This window comes from Lissotriton helveticus, chromosome 10 (genome assembly GCF_964261635.1).
Source record: "Lissotriton helveticus chromosome 10, aLisHel1.1, whole genome shotgun sequence".
NCBI lineage: Eukaryota > Metazoa > Chordata > Amphibia > Caudata > Salamandridae > Lissotriton > Lissotriton helveticus.
The window spans coordinates 817706186-817732088 of NC_136071.1; the positions used below are offsets into that span (position 1 = coordinate 817706186).

Sequence of the window (25903 nt, forward strand, 5' to 3'; positions counted from 1 at the left end):
TCCTCGGAGATATCTTTGAGTGGATCCTCGTCCTCGGAGACATCCTCTCCGACGATCTCCTCCTCAAAGATGGCCTCTGGTGCTGGTGTTGATCTCCTGATCTCATGTCGACGGGTCCTCCGATCCCGAATGGTCTTTTTCGATCGGAAGGATGCAGAGGCTGTGCAGGTCGACTCGTCGTGTTCCAGCGATAGACAGAGGTTGCAAACTTCGTGATGGTCGCTATGAGGGAATTTTGCCCGACATACCGGGCATCTCTTGAATGGAGTTCTGTCCATGAGGCGTAGGCCGGACGGCGCCGATAGGCCCAACGGCCCGCGTCGACGCACCGGAATGTAGCTGGTGATGTCGAAAAGTCTATTCGATGTTGAAAATGTTTATATGAAGTTTCACGCTTCGAAAATGCTGAAAAAGTCTTTACTAGCCAGAGCGGAAAACTTTCATCCGAACCCAGTGGCGGAAAAAAACAATCTGAGGATGGAGTCGATGACCATGCGCAGTATTGTCCAAGGGAGGAGTCCCCTATCCCGTGACTACAAAGACTTCTTCCAAGAAGACAACAATCTGCAATCATCCGAGCCCAACACTAGGTGGCGATCTATTGCAAAAGTGTACGATCTGCAGCTCATATGCCTCGAACATATTGTTCCGACTCAAAGGGAAACAAAGTTGTCATGTTTATGCGGTTGTCAGACTAATCCCTTCCTGTTTATTCGAGAAAGTTTCTAGTGACCTCTGAGTTAGCTGGCACACACAATTAAGTTTAATATACTCGATAGACAGTCCTATGTCAAATCTATAGTGTATATTATTCCAATGCGCAGAGCCTATTGGGAATATAGGAACTACACTACACCAGGCAAAACAGGCCCAAGCGGTGCGGATCCGACACGGACATCAGCCGGCTACAGTAGCTGCAAAGCCTTGAAACCGGACATCCCTGACGTGCATCAGGAGTTGAAGACTCAAAAACGATGTCGACAAAAGTCAGTCAAAAAGTGACTGGAGGTACCGCTCTCTCCGGATCTGCGCTGACTGGCGCGGAAAAACATAGAACTGAGGTCAGCACGCAAGGGCGGCATCGAAGTAGCTACTGCAACGTCATCCAGGCGACCACGACGCCAAAGGCGAATGCGGAGCCGACCGACGCCACCTTTCGGCGCGCCGGGGTACTGCTGACTACAAACTTTCCGGTTCCATTCTTACGCCTGGGGGTAATTCTAAGGTAAGGAATCTATAACTAATGGTTTCTTTCAGATCTGATAGTATGTATAGGTTTAGCAGTCTGAGATCTAATATTGGTCTTAGAGAACTCTCTTTTTTGGGTATTAGGAAGTAAAGTGAGTAAACTCCTAATCCTTAGTGTTGTATTGGAACTGGTTCTATAGCTCCTTTTGTTAGAAGAACTTTTACTTCTTGTTTGAGGAGCTGTTGGTTTTGCAATGAAAGCCTGTGATTGCGAGGTGGAATATTTGGGGGATTGCCAGTGAGTTCTGGGCAATAACCTTGTTGGATAATGTCTAATACCCATTTATCTGTTATTGTTTGCCAAACGGGAAGAAATTGTTGTAGTCTTTCCCCAACAGATGTAAGGTAGTTGGGGGAATTACAGGGAAGTCACTGTTTATTGGCAGATGGAGGGGTAAGTGTTGGTGTGCTTAGCCTCTGCCTTTGAAGTTGTTTCCTCTGTAACCAAATTTCTGTAGAAAATATTTATAATTCTCCTAAGGCTAGAATATTAATCAATGGGGAACTAACTGAACATATCTTGATAAAGAGAGGAACTCGCCAGGGGTGCCCCTTATCCCCATTGTTATTCAATCTATACATTGAGCCGGTAGCGGAATGTCTTAGGAACAATCTCTCTATTGTTCCCTTCTCTTATTAACGCTGGCACAAAAAAGTGGCTCTCTATGCCGATGACCTCATGATTTTTACCTGTGATCTTAAGAAGGCCCTCAAAGCAACTGAGGAGACATTAACAAAATTTGGGAAAATCTCGGGCTACCAAATAAACAAGTCTAAGACAGAAACCATGACTTGGAATGAAGACTTTTTGAGCCCTTAAAAAAATCAGATACCTGGGTATCGACTTGATTAAAGACCTAGATAAGGTAGCCCAGATTAACTTCCATAGGATACAGGGGAAAGTTAAAAGATTGTTGAATGTATGGAGAGGTCTACCCTTGACGATTTTGGGCAAATCTAACAGCCTTAAAATGTCGGTCTTGCCGAAGTTTACTTTTATCTTTGGTGCCATCCCGTTAGAGTTCAACAGGGAGCACATAAAGAAAATCCAGGGAGAGTTATCAAGTTTTATTTGGTTATTGAAAAAACCTAGAATTGCTTGGAACAAAATAAGGAGAAGGAAAAACCAGGGAGGGCTAGCTACCCCAGATATTTCAATTTAAATATACCAGAATTATGCTAGGCCCTTATGAGAATTACCCATTGTATATACAGAAATTAACAAATAACACCAGCCACTTCCTCTTTAAATTCGGTCACCCGAAATTCTTCAAAAAAGTTAAGCTGAAGACTCTGAGAGCAGCAGCTAAATCATGGTACTGTATTAGATCAACAGTGAATATCCCCCCTCTACAGTGACAAAGCCCCAATTTGGGACTCGCCTTGCACACCAGAGTGCCTTAAAGACTCTCTTACAACCCCCCTAAAAACAGCGGGAATAACATGGGGACAACTGTTATATCAGAACAAAATCATGGAGTGGGAGATCCTCAATGAAATCACGAACGCTTCTTTATCTAAATTAAAGTATGATCAGCTCTTGAGCTGGGTAAAGTCAGTTAAGGAAACCAAAACAGGCAATGTACTTTTGAAAAGGAAAATGCTGGAAAAACCCTTCAAGAAAGAAATATCATTCTGGTACTGGGCTTTCATAGCTGCAGGGGAGGAGGAATTTCGGTTACCGGAGAGAATTTGGGGGAAAGACCTGCCAACGCTGGATACAAATTACTTATGGCAAGTATCAATGAGCAAATGCTGGTCAATAGTAACATCTGCGGCATTGAAAAGAAATCATTTATATACCACCCATAGAGCTTATTGGACGCCGGAAAAACTAGCAAAATTCAGCAGATCCACAGTGAAGTCCTGCCCAAAATGTGGATTATTGAAGACTAACGATCTGCATATGGATTGGCAGTGCCCCCACCTCGACGGTTTCTGGAAGGAAGTGGGTAAGACGATAGAAGAGGTATTGGGAAAACAGCTAACTGTGAGTATTGACTTAGTCTTATTTGGGGTAGTGTGTTCACCCTCAGAAGTCAAGTTAACAAAACGGGAAGAAAATCTAGTGTTCATCTTGATCCTTTTGGCTAGGAGAGAGATATGTCTAAAATGGATCACCCCAATCCAACCGCTCCGTGGTGAGTGGCTAGCTTCAATCCTTAAAATGTATAACTTAGATAAAAAGAAGAAACCCTTTTCTAAAAAATATAGATTCTGGGAGTTATGGGAAAATCACCATTTGGGTGGTTAAACATTGAATGCATGTTAACTTGCCCTTCCTATTTGTTTTATTTGTTTTGCTTTCAAATCCTATGATTAAGTGCAAGCAACAAACACAATGGATGAAGGCCAAGTAGAGTAGCCATAATGGCTAGCTCAACCCACCCTGGATAGTAACCTTCCAGAATAGTAATTGGAAGTAAGGGGTCCCATATCCTCCCCAACAGGTTCACATCTGGACTCCACCTGGTTGGTGGGATAGTATGGATCAGAAGGGAAAAGTGGGACCCTGAAATCTCCTTACTATAATTGTTGCACAATGAGGACTAAAATAAATATTTTTAAAAAAAGCATTTGTGGCACACGCTCAATCAGCAAATGATGGCATACATTCAAAGACTGAACTCAGACCAATTTGCTTTGCATACAAATATGAAATGCGTTACTTACCTGTAATTGCAGTTATCCAGTATTGGTGTCTTTCTTAGATTCACATGCCTGAATCATTCCCCGTTGTCGAGATGGGAGTCCCCGGTACATAAATAAGTAATGTCCTTTAGACATTTAGAGAATAGTAGGCCAAAAGGCCTCCCTTAGTAACATATCAAGGTCCTTTTGTAAAAAGGACCAAACTCTAGAGAAGAGCCAATCAGCTGTCACCTCCCTCTAGAACCCTCCTGGCAGGAGCCTCAGTCCCTCAGATTTTCGTACGCACTAAGCTAAGTAGGCGTGTCACTGAGAGAATTAGGTGAGTCCTTCCAGGGGAGGCCAGAGGGTTGCATGTGAATCTATGAAAGACACCAATAATGGATAACTGCAGTTACAGGTAAGTAACACATTTCTTATCCAGTATTATGGGTGTCTTTCATAGATTCACATGCCTGAATCAGAGTAGCAAGCAATGCAGAATGCACATTTCTGATGGTACAGTATATACAAGTCATTAGATAATAACATATCATGCGACTAGTAATAGCCAATAGACACCAATAACAAGTATTAGCAAAGAAATGTGCATACCAGAGAAGGATGGAGGGACGAAAGAATGCTCACCTCAGTGAAATAGATGGCGTAATACTGCTTGTCCCACTGCTGCATCTTTCATCAACTCTGTGTCCAGGAAGTAATGCCTAGTGAAGGTATGCGGCGACTTCCATGTTGCTGCTCTGCAACTGTCAATGACTGGCACCCCTGCAAAGATTGCCATAGAAGTGGACATAGCTCTGGTGGAGTGGGCTCGCACTTTAGAGCGTAGTGGCTGTCCTGCTTGTTCATGACAGAAAGAGATGGCTGCAGAAATCCATCTGGAGATGCTCTGCTTAGTAAGTGGGAGACCCTTCCTAGGTCTGCTGTAAGCTACAAACAGCTGGTTTGACTTCCTGAACGCTTTTGTTTTATGGATGTAAAATTTCAAGCATCGTTTGAGACCTCAGGAATGTAATGATCTCTCAGCTACTGTGCTCGTATTTGGGAAGAAGGAACGTAAAACCACAGGCTCATTAAGGTGGAAATCCGACGGAACTTTGAGAATAAACCTCGGATTGGTCCTCAGGATCACCCTGTCGTTTTTAAACTGTAAAAAAAGGATCCTGATCGAAAACGCCTGCAGTTCACTCACCCTCCTTGCAGAGGTGAGCGCCAGTAGGAGCGCTGTTTTCCAAGAGATGTATTTTAGGTCAGCTCTGTGCACTGGCTCGAATGGATGCTTCATGAGCTGATTAATAACTACATTCAGATGCCAGGTAGGTGGCAACATCCTTACCGGCGGGAAAGACCTGTATAGTCCCTTTAGAAATTGTTTGATCAACCTGCTTGACCGAAGGGATGGACCCGTTGAAGTTCTCTTATAACGGGATATCGCCGCCAGGTGGACTTTAATGGAGGAGTGGGCTAGGCCCGACTTTGCCAGATGTAACAGGTAAGGTAAAATTTGTTCCGGTGAGGAAGAGAAAGGGCGTATCCCTTGATCTGCACACCAAACACAAAACCGCTTCCATTTCAGGGAATACGTCTTGGTAGTGCTATCCGCTCGTGCTCTGGCAAGAATGTCTCTACACTCTTGTGGAATATTCAAATCTCGGAACTCTCGGAACTCAGGAGCCAGGCGGCCAACCTGAGAGATTTCAGATCCGGATGTTGAACTTGCCTGTCGTTCATTGAGAGCAGAGACGGACACTGTTTCAGACTGATCAGCTGCCTCGGTCAAGTTGGGGCTATTAGAATTAGAGTACAAGGCTCCGCCTTCATCTTCCTGAGGACTCTGGAAAGCATCGGGAATGGGGAAAAAGCATACGCAAAGACGTTGCGCCATGCGATGGAAAATGCATTCCCTAGAGACCCTGACTGGGGATGCCACCTTGCGAAGTGTGGGCATTTGGCGTTCATCCTCGTGGCAAAGAGATCCATCCGTGGCGTGCCCCATCTGAAGAAGATTTGGTTGAGGATCTTCTGATCTAGCTCCCACTCCTGTGATGATGTCCCCTGCCTGCTCAACGAGTCAGCGAGCACATTGTCCGTGCCTGGGACATATTCCGCCCGCAGGGCTACATTGTTAGTTATAAGCCAGTTCCAGATTTTCTGCGACTTGTGAGAGAGTGTCAGCGAGCGCGTCCCTCCCTGTTTGTTGAGATAGTGCATCGTTGTAGTGTTGTCTGTCCTGACAAGCACTAGGGAGTTTTTGATCCTTGGTAGGAAAGACTGCAGGGCCAGGAAGACGGCTCTCAGCTCGAGCAGATTGATATGGAGCTTTTTCTCTGCAGCTTACCATTTTCCACTTATCTACAGCTCCTGCAGAAGGTCTCCCCAACCTTCTAAGGAGGCGTCCGCTGTAATGACATGAGGAGCTGCTGGAAGCAGGAATGTCAAGCCTTGAGACAGGTTTCGTGATGACATCCACCATCGCAAAGCCTTGACATCCGAAAAGTCACCTTTATGCGGTCGTCTAATGACCCCGTACATTGGACCCACTGCCTGGAAAGTGCCTCTTGCAGAGGGCGCATCCGCAGACAGCAATGAGGGATTAAAAGGATGCACGATGACATCATCCACAAAAGGGGCTTGAAGAGGCGGACCATCAACACTTTCTTCGAGGCCACTCCAGAGGCTAGTGCTAGGAGTTTGGTGCGATGGGAACGCTCTTGCAGAGCGTGTATCCAGGGTTGCACATAAAAAGTCAATTCTTTGAGAAGGTCGCAGATTCGATTTCTCCTGGTTGAGCGTGAGACCCAGGTGATTGAAGAGACTTAGACAGGCGTTGGAAGACCTGGACGCGTCTTTGAAGGATGGTGCCTTGATTAGCCAGTCGTCCAGATATGGGAAGACTTGATGACGGTGCTGTCTGATGTATGCCGCCACTGGGGAAAGATATTTTGTGAAGATGCGGGGTGCAGACTTGAGTCCAAAGGGCAGCACGCGGAACTGGAAATGCCTGCCCGCTACTGTAAATCTCAAGTAGTTTTTATGATTTTTGTGAATTGGTATATGGAAGTAAGCGTCCTGTAAGTTATGTTGTTATGTTATGTTACATGTTCTTCTATAGCGCTCGGCTGCCCCAGCTAAGGGGCGTCCCGGCGCTTTTTTTACACAGCAAGAAGGGGGCACACTGCATAGTCCGGCACGCCCTAGCACAACAATAACTGTGGCTCTAATTCAAGGAAAAGAGGTGGGTCTTAATGGCCTTCCTGAATGGCAGAAGGTTGTTTAGTCCACACAGTTGCGACTGTAAAGCATTCCACAATTTCGCCGCCAAATAGCCGAAGGAATGGCCTTCCCAGGCGTGAGCGCTTCACCCTGGGGACCACTGCCAGGTCTTGACCCTCCGACCGCAAAGAACGACGGGGGACATATGGAGTCAGAAAAGAACAGAGCATGGGCGGGGTTGCTAGCTTCAGGATCTTGAAAGCAAGGCACAAGACCTTGAATTGGATCCGCTTCGCCACCGGGAGCCAATGGAGCCTGGTCAGGGTATTCGTTACTGGATGAAAGCGGGGGAGACCTATCAAGGCTCTTGCAGCTGCGTTTTGGACATGCTGCAATCTTTTAACCTCTGCCTGGTTGGCCCCCAAGAGTAGGGAGCTTGCGTAATCCAGACGCGAGAGGATGGTTGCCTGCACAATAAGCTGGCGGGTGAATGAATCGAAGAATTTTAGGATGGGTTTAAGGTTGCGTAAAATACCAAAACAGGTAGCTGCACTTTTTTAGTGTGAGAGGTGAAGTTAAGAGAGGAGTCGATCCAGACTCCGAGATTCTTTACTTCTGATTTATGCTCGGGGAGATTCCCCATCATCTCTGGCCACCATTTCTCACCCTATTGCGACGCATTCTTTCCCACTAGTAGGACCTCGGTCTTACTGGCATTTAGTTGTAAATAATTCGCATTCATCCAGCTAGCTACCGCCGTAAGGCCGTTCTTAAATTGAGAGGCGCTCGAGGCGCTAGGCTCCCCCAGGGCTACCACTAGCTGAGTGTCGTCAGCATATGAAATCATTGAACGGTCCCATTGTTTGGCTACCTCAGCTAATGGTTGGACATAAACATTAAACAGCGTAGGGCTGAGTGTCGAGCCCTGGGGTACACCTTGCTCAATAGGTCGTTCTTTGAACAGAAATGGCGGCATGGAGACCCGGAAGGATCTTCCAGTTAAGAAAGCCTGAAACCATTCCAGTGCAGTGCCATCAACACCGACTCCCTTCAGCCTGTGCAGCAGGACCTCGTGCGAGACCGTATAAAAGGCGGCACTGAAGTCCAATAGGATCAGTGCCACCGTTTGACCTGCGTCCAGTATAGTCCTGAGATGTTCTGTCATGCTCAACAGAGCCGTTTCTGTGCTATGGCTAGCTTGGAAACCATGTTGTGAGGTGTCCAGGATATTTTTTGAGTGGAGAAATTTCGTCAGAATGTTGTTGACGTGAGTTTCTGCCACCTTCGCAGGCCAGGGAAGCAGAGAAATGGGTCTGAAATTCTCAGGCTTGGCGGGGTCCAGTGTGGCCTTTTTAATAATGGGGGACACCGAGGCCTGTTTCCATCTTGCTGGTATTACAGCTGATGTAAAGGAAGCATTAATTATCTGACAAAGAGGATCAAGCACCAGAGCAGAAGCCTCTCTAAATTGGGCGGGTCTTAGAGGGTCCGCAGGCGAGCCTGATTTAATTTTTCCGCATAGTTTGGAGAAATCTTCCTTGGTCATTTCTGGAATGCTCAAGAGTTTCTGGGTCGACTCAGCCTCACAAACAATGGAGCCAGGTGTGGAGATAAATTAACCATAGATCGTCCGGATTTTCTCCACAAAAAAGGAGGCCAAGCTTTCACAATGAGAATCCGAAGCCGCCATCATCGTCGATGCTTTTTTGGTGCTAAGATCCTTCAAAATTTTAAAAATAGATTTTGAAGGGTTCTGACTAAGCCTGATCCTCTTAGCATAATAAGCCGCTCGTGTTTTACATATTGTTCTGTGGTAATTTTTGGGTGCTATGATATATTGTCTTTTTGTTTCTAGGTCGTATGATTTCCTCCACTTTCGTTCAGTAATTTTACAGTTTTTCTTTAAGTTAGTTAAGGATTCATTGTACCATGGGTTTGGTTCTTTAGACCGACCTAGAATCCAGCTGGCCGGTAAAGTGAGTCCAGGGCTCCGGTTATCCAAGAACAGAACTGTTCATATCCCTCCTCTGTGTTCTCTGAGAAACCAAGAGGGTCTGTTTTCAGTAGGGCATAAAAGTCTTCAAGGCGTAGCTTCCGCCAAGGTCGCTTATAAACCATTTGCTTATTATTTTTACCTAAAGGGTTATTTAGAGGCACAGACATGATGATCAGCCTGTGGTCTGACCAAGGGACCGGAATAGGGGCGTCTACCACCACTTCTTCCATGTTTGAGAAGATAGGGTCTAATAGATGTCCTCCTGTATGAGTAGGGCCAGTAACTCGTTGGCACAGTTGAAATGCCGCTAGGTCGGCTAACAAACCACTTATTTTGTTGTCTAAAGTAAGATCAAAATGGAGATTCAAATCTCCAAATATATTAAAGTTAGCAGTTCCTATTGCTAAAGCACCTACTAAATCCAGGAGGGCCTTAGTGAAGCTGCTATCCTGGCCTGGAGGTCTTTAGATCAAAATGCCAGATAACGTTAGATGGGGGTTAATAAAGATGCTGAAGCGCGCACATTCGCATCCAGCAGTATCAACTTTCACAAAAGTGCATTGAAAATGGGATTTAACTATAACAGCAATGCTCCCGCCTCTAGCTTGTCGGTTTAACGTGTAAATTAAGTAACCTTCAGGTACAGCCAAATTGAGGACCAAGGTCATATCCTCCTGCAACCATGTCTCCGTAAGGAACAGGATATCTAATGAATTGTCCCCAATCAGATCATGCACTTCGGCGTGGTGCTTTGCTAATGATCTAATGTTCAGCTGCGCAATTCGTTGCCGTAATTGATGGCGGGTGGTGGTGACAGGCAAGAGGGCTATAGGTTTGGGCAAAGTAAACCCACAGATACATTGCACAGAGTCAGTCATGTGATCTAGCTGGGTTGCCCTACAGGCACTACATGTTGTGTTAAGATCCAACAGAAAATCTCTGCTATATATCTTACCTAGCGACTCATCCTGGCCAGAGTTCCTGGCGAGAGACGAGGTCCTGGCGCGGACGGGCACAGGCGGGCTTGCCTTAGGCGCACCGTCGGTGTGCCCGCTGCGCACGTCCGCTGCGCACGTCTGCTGCGCGTTCTAGTAGCCATCCCCTTAAATTACTAAGGACCGCCTGACTGCACCGGATGTACTGGGGAAGTCTACTCCCTTCCGGCGTACTCGGCACCCCGACCGCCCTCCACAACAATCTGACAAAGTCAGCGGTGGACCGGGGAAGCGGCGAAGTAAGGTTTAAAATGGAGCAAAGTGAATGACGAGCAAAACAACGTGAGTTTTAAAAATATATTGCACAGATATAGCCTTTTGCGCTAAGCAGGTCTTACAATTATTGAGTCCAGTGACGCCATGAAATCTCCCTCCTCCAAATGTAAGACTTCTTGTATCGTTACCATGCGAAACAACTGCTTCTTCAGGAATTTGTTGAGGGCCCTGAGGTCCAGGATCGGCCTCCATTTTTTTTCTTTTTTCTGGATTAGAAAGAATCGGGAATAAAACCCTTTTCCCCTCTGTGATGGTGGTACCCTCTCTATTGCTCCCTTCTGGAGCATGACTGAGATTTTTTGTAGAAGCAGCCGTATGTTCTTGTGATGCATTGGGCGAGGTGGGGTTTGTGGAGGAGTGTCTCCGAATTCCATGGAATGGCCAAATTGTATTACTGGAAGGACCCAACGGTCCGTCGTAATCATCCTAAACTTTTGTAGAAAGTGGGTAAGTTTTCCTCCAATTTTTGGCTGAATAAACAAGTCATTGTCTTTGTCCGCTTTTTCTCCTTTGTCCTTTACCCCGAAAGGACGACTTTCCATACGAAGATTATTGGCCTTGTTGTTGCTGGCGTTGCTGGTACTGTTATCTACTCTGGTTGGAAGAGTAAGAGGACCTGTATTGGAAACATCCTTTGTAGGAAGATTGACCCCTTCCTCTGTTTCCCCGAAAGGACTGATTTTTATATTGGAGTGTGCCCAGGGCCCTTGTAGTGTCAGTGTCCTTTTTAATATTTTGCAATGCCCCGTCAATTTTGGGGCCAAATAGAAGTTGGCCATCATATGGCATATCAAGAACCTTTGATTGCAACTCAGGATGGAATGAGGTCGCTTTCAGCCATCCTTGGCGCCTCAAAACCGCTGCTCCAGCTAGTTGGCGGAATCCTGTCATAGCGACATCCATTGCAGAGTTCTCATGTAGATGTTTGACCCTCCAGAAGAATTGCCTTCACCTCCTCTTTGGATGCATCAGGCAATTCAGACAGATATGGGGCTATATCCTCCCACAATTGTCTATTGTAACGCCCAAGTAGCGCTAGGGCATTTGCCGCTTTGACAGTCATTGCCGAGATTGTGGAAAATCGTTTTCTCATGTTGTCCAATTACCTTCCCTCTTTATCCGGCGGAGCCGATAAAGGCGATGAGGGATTCCTGGAATTCTTCTGCGCCGCCTGCGTCACCACCGAATCAAGTTTAGGATGACCTGTCCGACAGGCCGGTGCCGTATTTGGAGGTTTGTATTTCTTGTCCAAACGAGGGACCACTGGCGAAACAGAGGCGGGATTTTGCATAACTAGAACCCCCTGTGTCCAAACATACTCAATAATAGGAATTGAACTCATTGACTTCTTGAGAGGTTCCTTGAAGTCGTACAGGAAGCAGTCCTGCTCCTGTGAATCCATTGTAATTTGGAAGCTCTTAGCGGCCTTTTCTACCACATTATGGAAACCACCGATGTCAAATGGCGGAGAATCCGAGGTTGCGGGCACTGGAGATGCTGGGGAAGGTATAACGTAATCCTCCCACTCCTCATGGACAGATTGATCGTCCTGCAATTCACCTTCGTCTTGTTGTTCCTCTTCTTCTTCTTCATCAGAATACTGAGGACTTGGCAAATGCACCACTTCTTTCTGAATAGAGAAGGGCGGTGGTCCCGGTCTTGGAGATGGAGCTGCCGTTGAAGTTGGAGGAGCTGGAGATTCTGGGAACCTCTGTTTTTAATCTTGGATGAGGTATTGCAAATCTGTAACTAGGGAGGCTGGAAGACAGACCATAGGTGTAAGAGGTGGACGAACTATCTCTTCCTGAACATCCTCCTCATCTGAGCTCTGGCATTTAACATGCAGTTCTGAGGGGCTATTTGCTTGAAACATATCCCCGTCATCAGAATCCTCATCTTGAAGGAGACATGCTAGTGGCAAAAGTTGCACACGGCTAGGAGAAGTTAACTCCGGCGTCAGCGTCCTTTTCGTTATCTTTAGACGCACAGAAGCTGTTTGAAATCCAGAATCACTCGGCGTCAACGGGCCCCTCGACGGTGTGATCCCAGACAGAGTAGTGCGGACAGTTGTCACAGCCTGTGAACCTGTGGTCGACAGGGTCGTCGTCGACGGTATAGATTCTGCCGTCGACAGTGTCATCGTCGATGGCATAGATGTTGCCGTCGACGGTGAAGTCGTCGACGGTGTCTTCGTCGACGGTGCCTTCAACGACGAAGCCTTCGTCGACGGTGAAGTCGTCGACGGTGTCGATGTCGACAGTGATGATCTCGTCGTCGACGGAGTCGTCGGCGAGGCAATCGTCAGCAGGATCTTGGGCGTCGACGATGATCTCTTAATAACTATCGTAGACGATAAAGCCTTACCCGCCGTTGACGATGGGGTCGTCGATGAAGATAATGACGACTATGCCGTCGTCGTAGCAACATAAGCAGGAGACACTGCTTTCTTGGACGCTGAAAATGTCGTCGACGATATTGCAGTCGTCGAAGGCGCAGGCTTCTTGAAGGTGTGAAACTCTTTCTCAGAAGCTGTCTTTGTCAAGGCCTCTGAAGACTTTCTTGGTGTCTTCTTTTGAGGAGCGTCCAGGGGGCTAGGGGAAGTTACCCATGGCCTTTTCAGAGATGTTTTTGAGGAGACAGAAGAGCCTTCACTTCCCTCAGAGGAATCGAAATTATCTCTATCTTTAAGCCTTTGGAGCCAGATTAAAAGGCGTCCTTCTCAGTCTTTGAGAGTTTTGGTAGAAAATGTTCGACATACCTTGCAGTCACTAGCTGAATGATCAGGATATAAGCAGTACAGGCAGTCCTTATGTTGGTCATCGATGTGAAGTCTTTTCTTCCCACAAGAGCCACAGGCTCTAAAGAGACCTTTCTTAGTAGTGTCAGCCATAGTGTATAGCTTTCACTTTTTGAAAAATATTCCAAATGCTGAAGAAGAAACTGTGAATAAACAAACCAGAGCGGAACTCAAGGGGAGACTCCCTTAGCACAACGTGCGGTAGAAAATCTGAGGGACTGAAGCTCCTGCCAGGAGGGTTCTAGAGGGAGGTGACAGCTGATCGGCTCTTCTCTAGAGTTTGGTCCTTTTTACAAAAGGACCTGGATACGTTACTAAGGTGAAGCCTTTTGGCCTACTATTCTCTATATGTCTATAGGACATTACTTATTGATGTGCCGGGGACTCCCATCTCGACGACGGGGAATGATTCAGGCATGTGAATCTATGAAAGACACCCATAATACTGGATAGTATTTACTTATATTTATTTCTTAGAACCAAGCAAGCCTGGTACAGGTAAGTGGTTTATACTTTGCAGTAACAATACAGTTTGAATTGCAGATGTATATATACTTTGGTTTGATTACAGTAGAATTACTGGAATTGCAATACCTTGAAATATTGTACACACACTTTGTAATGACTTTTCAATAGTAGCTCATGTATATTACTTTGCAGATTACTTTTCTTACACAGTGTAGTATACCTGGATACTGCACTGGGACATTTCATGTATAAAGTTAAGTAAATGCGTTTTGGTTATTTGTACACAGTTGTATAGATTTTCCACCTCCACACTTGGAAACTTTTTCATAGAACACAGTTAATGTTATCCTATGGGAGGAAATAGAGTTATTGGTTACCAGGTAAGTACTTTGTTGTGGGAGTTGTTTTTCTGGGGTTAGACTCAGGGGTCTCCCATGGTCGAAGATGCACTCTCAAAGCACCCTCCGAGGCACTATGGCAGCCGGGTTCAGAGTGCTGAGGCCCAATGTTATCCAATGGGGGTTAGGGAGCCTCGGGTTGGTGGCTGCTCACAGGCAGGCCACAAGGTTGTGGGAGCAAAGCTCCTGGACTTTAGCTCAGAGCAAATGGGGGTTTCAAGTTAACTTCAAAGGTACACCCACAGCGGCACTAGGGTGGCCAGGTGCAGAGTGCTGTTTTGGCGTCGGGTGCCCTGTTACTTTCAATAGGGATTCTCCAGTTTGCAAACACACTGCAGGTTTGGGGACGAAGGTCTAGTGGGAGCGACCACCACTTGGGGAGGTAAGTTGGGATGCCAGGGGTTGGCTGAACAGTCGGTTGGGCCACCCAAGGCCGTGGGCTGTCGGTGCAGAGATGTCTTTTAGTGTTGGATCTTCTTACCAGCTCCTGGTCATGGTTGGGGGGACCCTCCGGATTGAGGCTGCAGGTGTCGGTTGGAGGCAGGTCAGGGATCACTGGATCTCGGATCCGGATTGTCGAGGAGACATCTCGTGGTGTTAGGCCACTCAGACTTGGGCTGTGTGCATCGGGTGCAGACTTGCAGATGTTGCCGGAGCTGGGGTCTGTGGATGAACAAATTCGGTGTTCACAGGAGACAAAGTATTTTCTTTTGATAGCAGGGCAGGTGCTCTGGGTTCTTGGGGTTGCTGGCTGCAGGACACACTGGGGTTTCGATTCTGCAGGTTCGTGGTGAGGACAAGCCAGTAGGGCTGGGGCCAAGTCAGTAGGGGTCGTCCTCTACTTAGCTTTGGCACGGCTGTTCGGTCCTTCTTCTTGTAGTCGTTTCTTGTCTAAGGAGGGGGTGCCCCTAAATACTAGATTTAGGGGCGTTACAGGTAAGTAAAGGTTGGGCCCAATGGGTCCCTTCCTTGGGCTGGGTACACCTCCTATTATGCCACACTCCAGTGGGAGGGGGTATATGCGTCACTCTGGTTGGCTAGGTCCCCCCATCTGCAAGATGGCGGGGACCGAGAGTTGTGCTCCACCTCGCTCCCCTCCCACCTGAGGGGTGGGGTTGGCAAAGGTTGGCACACCTCTCTTCCTCACTTGGTTTTCCTGCCGATTTTCCCGCCCAAAGTGGGGTCAGAACCAGTGGGGGCCAGTTCCTGAAAGCAGCAACAGGCCTGGGGAAGCTCACAAAGGCAGCACGCCTTTGAAGCTTCCCCTTCGTGGACCCTGCCCATCCTGAGGGAGGAGGCTTGGCAGCTCGTCCCAGGATGTGCATTGTTTCAGACCCCGAGAGCAGCAGGCTCTTGACCCAGGGGTCCAGAAACATGTCTGGTGGTGGCAGCTGGTGAGCAGCCACTCAGCCTGGACTCTAGTGCGAAGTTGTTTTTCAGGGGGCATCTCTAAGATGCCCTCTGTGTGCATTTTTCATTAAATCCCACATTGGCATCAGTGTGGGTTTAATGTGCTGGGAAGTTCGATACCAAACTTCTCAGTTTTCAGTAAAGCCATTATGGTACTGTGGAGTTCGTAATGAAAAACTCCCAGCACCATATACTCTTAATGGCATTACTGCGCTTACAATGTCCAAGAATTGGCTAAGACACTGTAGGGTACAAGGCTCATGAACCTGTACCCTCACCACTGGTATAATGCACCCAGCTAGAGTGGTTGCTGATCTATGCCAGGGCAGTTGGTTGCAGGCATGGCACATAGGTATGTGTGCCAAGTCGACTCTTTACTTTGTTCTGCACCAAAACACACAGCCTGCAGAGGCAGTGTGTGAGTGTAAAGGTACAGGGCCTCTAGGGGTGGCACAATAAGTGCTGCAGCTCTTAAGAGGCCTTCCCTGGCCACAGTGCCCTGGGTACCTGTGGTACTATTTACCAGGGGCTGACCTGTGTCCTGAGAGTGCCAATTGGGTTTGGTCTTCAATGCCGTTCTAGGGAAAGAACATAGGCACTGGGTACCTGTTTGGCCGGAGCCCAGGGCACACTCCGTCAAAGTACATCAGCAGTTCAGCAAAAATTGGGGGCAACCATGCAGAAAGAGGGCACAGTCTCAACATCTAATGGATGATTTGGATATTAATTTTTCCTCCTGCACTAATTCCTGTTCTCTTTTCGTATGCTCCTCTGGGAAATGTTGAAGTAGCTCCTCCATTACGTCCCAGTGGGCTCTATCTTATCTCATCAATAGGCCTTGTGTGTTGGCAATGCGCCAATAGTTGGCAGATTGTGCAGTTACTCTTTTGCCTGATGCATCTGTCAACTTGGACTCCTTGTCTGGAGGAGGTGCATCTGCTGTAGTTTGTGAATGTTTCTCTTTTTCAAGCATTGGATACTACGAAGGAATCCAACGGCAACTGCACCTTAATAAAAATTGGGTCGAATGGTGTAGGTTTGTATTTTTTTTGACAACCCTAGTTGTCCATATACGGGCAAGTACAGGGTCTTTAAAAATTTAATCGGCATGTTGCATCATGCCTTTTAACATGGGCAAACTTTGACTTGTTCTATGTGTAAAACCTAGTGAAAAATCCTCTTCTAAAAATTCCTTGTGTAGTGTAACTCCATGGTATGACGCTGCACTTGAACTTAACTCCTGGTATGTTGTGTTGTCATCAGGAGGTGATGGTTTTGCAGGGTATAAATCAGGGTCATTATCCATTGGTGGATCAATATTATAGTCATTCAATGGATCTACTGGTGGTGGACTACTGTCATCCTCATCCCCTATATCAGGTTGTGTGTGTGGAGAACCCTGTGGTGTGATGTCTAAAGGGTCTGAGCCTGGTAGTGGTGAAGATGGTGGAGGGGATTGAGGGTTAGGGCAGAGAGGACTAGTAGCCATGTCCTTTTTCTTCTTTAGAGGAATTTTGTAGCTTGTATCTTCTGGACTAATCTTTATTTTGGAAGCTGTTACATCCTTGGCCAAATCAGGTCTAGTGTCTGGATTAATGTAAATTTTCCTTTGTTTAAGGTAAAATTTCTCCTTCATTATTTACAGGTTCCGGAATTTTTGCATCTTTTCTTTTAGGTGCCAACATTTTTGGCGCTGAGCTGGACCTGTCTTTTTTATCCTTTGGAGTCGATGGTTTCTTTCTCGACTAAAGCCCAAGCCGGAAGGCTGGTTGTGTTGTTTCGGTGCTGAGCCCAAAGGCGGGGCATTAGAAGCAGCCTCTCGGTGCCGACCATGGCCAGAAGGCAGTGGTGGCACAGAAGCCTTTTGTATGGTGGAAACAAGTTTGGTGGGTAAATGGGCTTGGTTACTCACAGCACCCAGTCCAGCTGGAAGTTCTTCGGACTCTGGGTCAATCTCCAGTGCCGAGTCAGGATTGCTGGATAAAGAAGGCATCCTCCTCATCCGCTGCCGACGTTTCCACTTCCACCTGCTCGGTATCTTCTCTGGTGTGTTTCCAATTTTCTGCCGCTGCATGTCCCTGCAATGCAAAGTCTTTTTCGATCGGAACGATCAACAAGTTTCTCAATCTCCTTCCTTGTACTCCAGTGAGAGGCACAAGTTGCAGACTGTATGCAGGTCGATGCGCGGATACTTGGAATGGCACCGAGGACAGAATTGAAACCGAGTCCAGTCCATGGACATATCACTATGATAACAGAGTGGAAGTCAACCGACATGGCTAAGCCCGAAGTCCGCCAATGTCTTCTTGATCGAAGATAGGAAGTTTTCTTATTTGTTTGACACATGACGAATGATGGAACGCGTACGAAACAGTACCGACTAGGGTACAGTGGGTTGCGCACTGAGGAGATCCTGAAGAACAGTTTCGAACCGGAGCCTCGTAAACCACGTCCGAACCCGATGGCGGAAAGAAAACAATCTAACAATGGATCGATGCCCATGTGCACTATCACCGAAAGGAGTCCCCTTACCTGGTGACAGGAAAATACTTCTTCGAAGAAAAACAACTTGCAAACATCCAGACCCAACACTAGATGGCAGAAGTATGCAAAGCATGGGAAACCTGTCCTGTTACTACTGAGGAGGAGCCTTGCTGCCCGTGAATCCCTGTGGCGGTGGATTGAGGATACGGCTTGCCGCACCCGCTGCGCGGGTGCCGCTTCGTCATCTAGAACTGGTGCAGACCGTCGTGGGAAAGGCGCTGTGTCTTGTGGGGTGGGAAGGGCTGCGAGCGGGCTGCTTTGAATGCCGCAGGGACTCAAACTACCAGGAGTCCCTGCGCGACCTACAACACCTGGTCCGCGTTCGCCGCTCAGCCCCGCCCCCTACTCCTTGCGTGCTCCTTATAACTGACAACACTCACCGCGTCGCGGGAGCGCCCGGGGCAAAGCCCGGGCAAAGGGCGGGCCCTCTACGGCCCTCATCGGCCAGAAGAGACTGGACTGGGCCTGTAACCCTGGACTAAAAGTGCTGAGGTACTCATAATTGCAACTTTGCTTTTCCATAAGTCGTCAGTGGGCGGGTAGTGTGTATAGAGTTTTTGCTGACTTCATTGTATTCACTGAGCAGAGTTTCTCTGTCATACAAAGGTGCCCGCTTATACAGAGACGTCCATTTCGAAAGACTCACTATAAATAGTATGGAGATGCGTGAAACAAGAAGTAGGGCAGCAGCGGGGGGGAAGAAACTAACAGGCACGTTAGATGACTTTATTGTAAGAAAAAATACACTGATAGACGAGGGGATTTCTTTAATGGAAAGAAGGGTATCGCAGGACTTGGCTGCCGCAAAACGGTCTTCTATGGGCCATTTTGCTAATGTACGGAGCCCTAATACACAAGAGTGTAGTACATTATCTATCGATGTGACTAGCACAGCTGCCTCACAACCGCCTATCCTTACTCAGACTCCCCGAGTGCATACTTTACCATCTCCCCAGGCTTCAACAAGTGTCTTGATACATATAGCAGCCTCACCCAAAGATACAAATGTAGTGCTACAGGGGATAAAGGAAGGGGCAATTCCTAAAAAAAGAGCTAACAAAAACAAGCCTATTAAAGGACATGATAAAGAACTAAATAAAGATATAAGTAACATACCTAATGCCACTGATACTGATTTACAGGGAGAAGACATCCTGCCCCCTAACATATTGCCCCTAGCTATCTTAGATGACACTATCCTGGATGACTCAATGGCTGATTTAATCACCAATAGCACTAGAGATAGCTCAACGGAGGAAAGTGTTAATACTAGTAGGGGAAGAGAAAGTACAATGTTATATATGCTAGAGACCCTAATGAAAACTCTATTAACCCCTCTGACAGAATTTCTCAAGGAGATTGAAAAACAAATTCAAGACCTAAAGAGAGACACTCACACGCAGTTTGAGAATCTGGACAAACGGATAGCCCACTTAAGCGCGCACAAGGCCAAAGCTATAGCAACTACTTCTAATAATTCTGGCCCCACATTGGCAAAGGGTGCTCCAAATAGTACCGCATCGAGTACAATTAATCCCGAAAAAGGGAAACCCCCTAATAAACAGCTATTAAAAACTTAATCAGCACCTAAAAACTCAACTCCACCTGTTAAGGAAGTATCAGCGCCACAAACTCCTGTCCAACCACCTGATAAAGGCCAACCAGCTAAAACCGACGTACGTAGAAGTATAAACTTACCTCCAAGTGCATCACCATATGTCGTGGTTTTAACTTGGGTACCGGAACTGGGTGCACAATCCACGGAAACCAATGGGGCACTCGTAAATAAGACTATCCATTGGCTAAATGACAACTACCCTCTCCCACCAGCTATCAAAAGCAATATTTTAATGGTAGAAAGGGTACCATGGATTGGGTATAACAGAAAAAGGGCACAGGGTGACTGTGTGGTGATAACTTCTGAAAATCCGCGCACTGCGGAGTACATCACAGCAAGGGCCCCGAGAAACAATGGCTTGTCCATCATGGCCAAGGCATTACCCTATTTCTACTCCCATGGGGAACATCCGGATAACAGATGGAGCTGGACTAGGGACAGCCGTCATCCAGGGGGCGGAAATGGTCCAGGATATGACAGGAATCACCATAATACTCAATGGGGAGGGATGAATGAAGATGGATGGACTGTGGTGAAACGTAGGGAAAGGATTCCCCATTTCTTCCCGCAAAGGCACGATCCAGGCTGGTTTGGACATCAGCAATTTTCTCCTCCACCTATTCCATGTCACAATCGCTTTGACTGCCTCGAAATGGTGGACTGACTCCCAGAGGTTGTAGACGTATCTAAGTCACCTATTTTTGTAAGCCAGGTGGACTTTAATTCATCATGGCATGATGTGTCACACGAAACTCGAGTGGAGCCAATGATAACACAAGGGTTGCCGGGCACCCTGGCAGGGGTTGCCGTAGAGGTGACACCTAATAGAGACTTCTGTAAGGTGGTCTATTGGAATGTGGCAGGCATTAAACACAAAATTTGCAATCCTTCCTGGGATGACGTAATTTCTGGCGTAGCCATCTTAGCCCTACAAGAAACTTGGGCAATTACACCAATACACTTAAATGGCTACAAAACCTATTTTACCACTGCAGTGGGTGGCTCACATGGAAGGCCTAAGGGAGGACTGACAACGTATACATCTAACCTGCTAGTACATGATAATAGTGATAGATACAAGGAAGGGTCTAAGGATTGTCTTTTTAAATTTCTATAATAACCTACCTAGTAGCATGATAAAGGAAGTACTTGCCATGATTAACGAAGATATACAATCTGAAATTGATAAAAAAAAGGGGTGAAGTAATGATACTATGGGGGGGTGAATTTAACTGCTCATTGTGTAGAAAGGGTCAAAAGGGTATATGTGGCCTGAAGTTGTAACAGGATGTTAATTTAACGCATTTAGAACACACCTTATTTGGAGACCTAGTCAATGAGATGATTTTTAACTATGACTTTGGGTTTACGAATGAGATAGCCCACCTCCCCACGCCATTTGTTCCAACTTTTGTGGGACGGGGGGCTTCGTCTATTATTGATTTTAGCTTTTGTACAAATAGCTCTGCTGGAAGACTGACCACCTCTAGCTTAATGGACGTGGCACTGAGTGATCACTTCCCACAGGTAGTAGAAATGGAAAACTTATTTGTCTCATCCCAAAATGTACCAAGCTCCAAGTATATGGCACAGGATGTGCAGTTAGGCGCCCAAAATGGATATACTCTCAAATGGAGCAAAGTGGTCCCGGACGATTTTTTGTCCAAAGTGGTGAATAAATGTATGAATAGTTTTTTGATTTGCCTGGATGAACATGCAGAGAGTAATGACATTTTAGCACATTTTAAAATTATTGCTACTACAATTAAGGAGGTTTTGTGGATCACACGTAAACATTGTTTAAAAACTAATAAGAAATGGTTTGACAAGAAGTGTACTAAAGCCTTAACAAATCTTAAACATGCAATTCATCAGACACCACGGGATGTAGCATTAATCAGAGAGCTAAGGAAGACCTACAATACTGTACTGAAAGACAGGAAGGTTGTGATAAAAAGGGAGGCCTGGGATGAACTCTGTTCGGCGTCACAATTGAAGGATCAGGCTGCTTTTTGGAGGGTTATAAATACTCCGCTCATTTACGATAATAAAGCACGCATGGAAATCGCCATTACAGAAGATGAATGGCTGGCCCATTTTTCCACCCTTTACATGACTGTTGAACTGGCGCCCGATACAGGCCCAGACCCAATGCTGAAAAATATGAATTTATCAAAAGAATTGTTCGTGACCCTCCCCGAAGTCCTGGCTAGTCTGAAGGCAACTAAGGGGGGTAAGGCGGCTGGGCCCGATGGCATACCAGCTGACCTTTATAAGGCTAATACTGATCTATGGGGGCCAATGTTGGTCCAGCTTTTTAATGTTGCCTTGGCGAAAGGCCTAATCCCTACTTGGTTTACATCAATTATTGTTCCGATTTTTAAAAAAGGAGACAGGCAGAATTGCACATGTTATAGGCCGATTTCCTTATTAGATTCCTCCATAAAAATTCTTGGGGGAGTAGTTTTAGCTAAGCTGCAAGGCTGGGCAGAAGAAAACGGGGTGATAAGTGATTTCCAGTACGGGTTTCAAAGGGGTTTGGGGACAGTTGAGCAAGGGTTAAATCTATTTATTTTGCAACAGAAGTATATAAGGGTTAAAAAACAAAGCCTATACCTCACTTTTGTCGACTTCTCGTCGGCTTTTGACTGTGTATCCCACAACAAGTTGTGGGAAATAATGGCTGAACTGGGGGTAGATAAAGCTATTATATGTTTTTTGAGAGATTTATATTCTGGTGCCACTGCAACGGTACGGTACGGTAAAGAAGGTGAATGTAGCAGACATTTTGGGATAGGCCGTGGTGTACGCCAAGGGTGCGTTTTAGCGCCCTTTTTATTTTTAATTTACATAAACGGCCTGGAGCATCGCCTCGTGCAGGAGGGCAGGGATATGCCTATGGTGGGAAGGAGACCTGTCCCTGCACTACTGTACGCGGACGACGCAGTACTAATGGCACGCACCCCAATGGCACTTCAAACCTTGTTTGAATCTTTTAATAGTTTTATGCTTAGCTTGGACTTGAAAATTAACTGCTCCAAGACATTTTCTAAGTATTGCGGGAAAAGAACACGTAGGCATTTGAAGCCTATTTTTATAAATTCTAAACCACTAGAACAGACCTCTACTTTCCCGTATTTGGGCATCTTGTTCCATGCCAGTGGTTCGTGGACTAGTGCTATCAATGCCAGAACACTGTTGTTTTCCAAAACTGTTATGGCTTTACAGTGTTTCATAAAAAAGTTGGGGAAAAAACCCATAAGGGAAATCTTAACCATCTATAATGCCAACTGTATAGCGGTAGCTACATACGGTTCTGGATTATGGGGTTATTCAAATGTCAGTTCTATTCAAACCGTGGAAAATAAGTTTTTACGGCACATTTTGTCCATTCCAGAAAGCACTGCATCTTTTATATGTCACGCTGAATTAGGTTTGGTGTATATTACTGACACAATTAAGATCCAGCCAATTCTTCTTTGGCATAGGGTATGGACAAGTGATGATTGTGTGGTCAACCGGGCTATTTTAAAGGACGTTCTAGCACTTGATAATATTACAAATTTTAAATGGATATGTTATGTTAGAGATTTCCTTGAAGAACTAAGCTGTACTCAATACTTCGAGGATCCATTATCTATGGTACACATTTCAAGAAGTGGATTAAAGAACTTATGTATCGATCACCTCAAGGAACAAAGACGACTAGAGGAGGTGAAAAAAAAGACTGTCCTCGCCCACCAGTCGATCATAACCGGAGTGAAACTACAGCCATATTTATCCTTATACATGTCCAATCATGAACGTTTCCTTTTAACCCGGTTTAGACTTAACATTGTTTTTAGGTTACTATCCTTTCCGGAGATGAATTGTTGGCTGAAAGACTTGTGTCCTTGCCCATGTGACGATGTGTCCCCGCAATCCGATACTCATATTTTATTTTTTGTAAATTTTATATTCACTATCGTAGGAACCTTATCATTCCAATCCTTAAAGATCTAAATGTATATAGATGCCGCCTAGCGTTTTTAGAGCTTCAAAAAATGGATACTGTTTTTATGGTAGCATCACTCTCCGAATTTCTTAAATTGGCTTTTAATTGTCGTAAAACCCTTCGTATGAATTAATTTTTTATGCTGTATTTATGTTCTTTTTTAATATGTCATTGCTGCTGTGTTTTTAAATAATGATCATCTGACCCACTGTAAATTGTATTTTACATGCTACTTTCATGGTTATCTTTTGTTTTTTAACCGAATAAAGTACTTTTGAACTTGAACTTGAAAGCATGTGTATCTACATCTTCTAAAGCCAAATTTCTTTGCTTGTATTATTCTAATTCATCAGATATTTTTACAGCATAATCCTACACCTCAACAGAGATCTCTTGACACCAAGGATTAGATCACACAATTGAGAGACATTAGACGGTCTAAGACTTCATGGGCAAATCACCAGGTTATCAGTATTTTTCTAAAGTTATTTCGAAGAAGATGCACCTCCTTAGGGAAGGTTATTCCATAGCACAGTACAAAAGACAGTAAAGGAACTGAGGAGTTTGAAGTCGGGCATGGTGAATAGTTAAGCTGCTGCAGATGTAGTGTGTGATTAAGGAAGTATCTAGTAAGAACTTATGGCAAGAACATTAGTTTGGGTCGGGTGGGTGCGGGGGAGGCGGGGTGGGGGATAGAGGTTTAAGATTCTAAGCAAAATACAAAGAGACTTAAATGTAAGATTCTCTGCAAAATACAAAAAGCCTTAAATGCAGCTCTCTTCTAGTGAATACGTGTTTAAGCTTACCAGAGATAGATTTGAATTTAATAATATAAAATATTGAGCTAGCTGTGTTATTTGATATAAAATATTGACCTAGCTGTGTTATTTGATTTGTACTGAAGTTTGTGTAGATTTTACATAGTGAGACTCAGGAAAATTGCATTGCAGTTGTGTACACTGAAAAGAATAAAGCCAAAGGGAGCACAGTTGAACAAAACTGAAACTGCTCAACACACTGGACATGTGAAGATCTTCGCTTACACTGCAGATCTTCTCAGTAAGCAAAAGAAAATCATCCATAGAGGTAAGATAAAATGTGGCATCCAGAGAATTGTAAATGATCAGGAGCTCGGATCTAGAGGGGTTTCACATTAGACAGTTGATAGTCATCCACTTTCTGAGTTCATGCCGTGTTCATGCCGTGCCTGAATTCCCAGTGCCAACGAATATCTAACAATATCAGAGCATTCTCAACTAACATAAGGGAATTAAGCGTAGGCCACACAAATAACGAATTGGGGGCAGGTGAGGAAGGGGGGGGCACTAATCATGACGTAAATACTGGGGAACAAACATGGTATGAGGTGAGGGAGGGGGCTGAACCAATTGCTTCCTACAATTCACCATACACATGGTTTAAAATGACAGTGTAATGTTAAATAATGCAGAAAATGGTTGTGCAAAAATATTTGCCTATATAAAATCCTATGGAACATCCTGACTGTTTCAGAAGAAGTAAGGGTCAGCAATGGAATGGCACTTTACTAGAGACATAGCAAACAATACTCCACACACTTAATCAAGCATGAAGGGGTTTGCCACCAATTCGGGCCCCAACTTCAGGATTTGAGGAAAAATTGAAACAAGAAGAATTTGTCTTTTAAATAGTGCCAGTCTACCTATTTTATTTCAAACATTATTGCAAATGCAGATGCAGCTAAGTTTTGAACATAACAATAATCCATATATCCAATCAAAAAATGCCTCATGTGCTCACTTACCTTTAAAAGGCCCCTTACTTCTTGTTCAATGGCAGCTTGAGTTTCTGGGCTTAATTTTGATGTATCAGAGTACGTCATCACTCCAAGCTACACAAAGAGAGAAGCATTCCATTTAAAATGGTGGAAGCAAAACATATACCACTTTAAATGATTCTGCTAGTGGGCACATTAGCAATTCATTCAGTTTCAATGTAGAAAATAAATGTTTATTGTTCTATCTGGGACAAGTACAAAAATGTAGACAAAAATGGACAACCTCCATATTTTATGGTAATGTATTAATTCTGCAAGAAAAGCAATTGGGAAAACCCTTTTAGCATGATTAGGTCTTCGGTTTGGGATGGCCCAACTCGGGTTGTTTTTTAAAAAACTGAAATTGGAATGCAATTTGGATAGTTCTACATAAGGAAATGTTACATACCTGTAGTCCTAGTTCTACATTGTAGGTATCTTCACTCAAGTCATAAATATATATAATGATTGGAGAAATTATCATTGAAGAATGTTGCTCATC

At 45.3% G+C, this 25903-nt stretch overlaps 1 protein-coding gene across 1 annotated transcript in view; it reads right to left on the bottom strand.

Moving 5' to 3' along the window:
* Nucleotides 1–25903, bottom strand: part of YME1L1 (YME1 like 1 ATPase) — a 478651-nt gene that overhangs the window by 70666 nt on the left and 382082 nt on the right. Inside the window, exon 18 of the mRNA XM_078663402.1 lies at nucleotides 25390–25476. Within this exon, the coding sequence (XP_078519528.1) occupies nucleotides 25390–25476 (87 nt within the window). The remainder of the gene's footprint in view (nucleotides 1–25389; nucleotides 25477–25903) is intronic.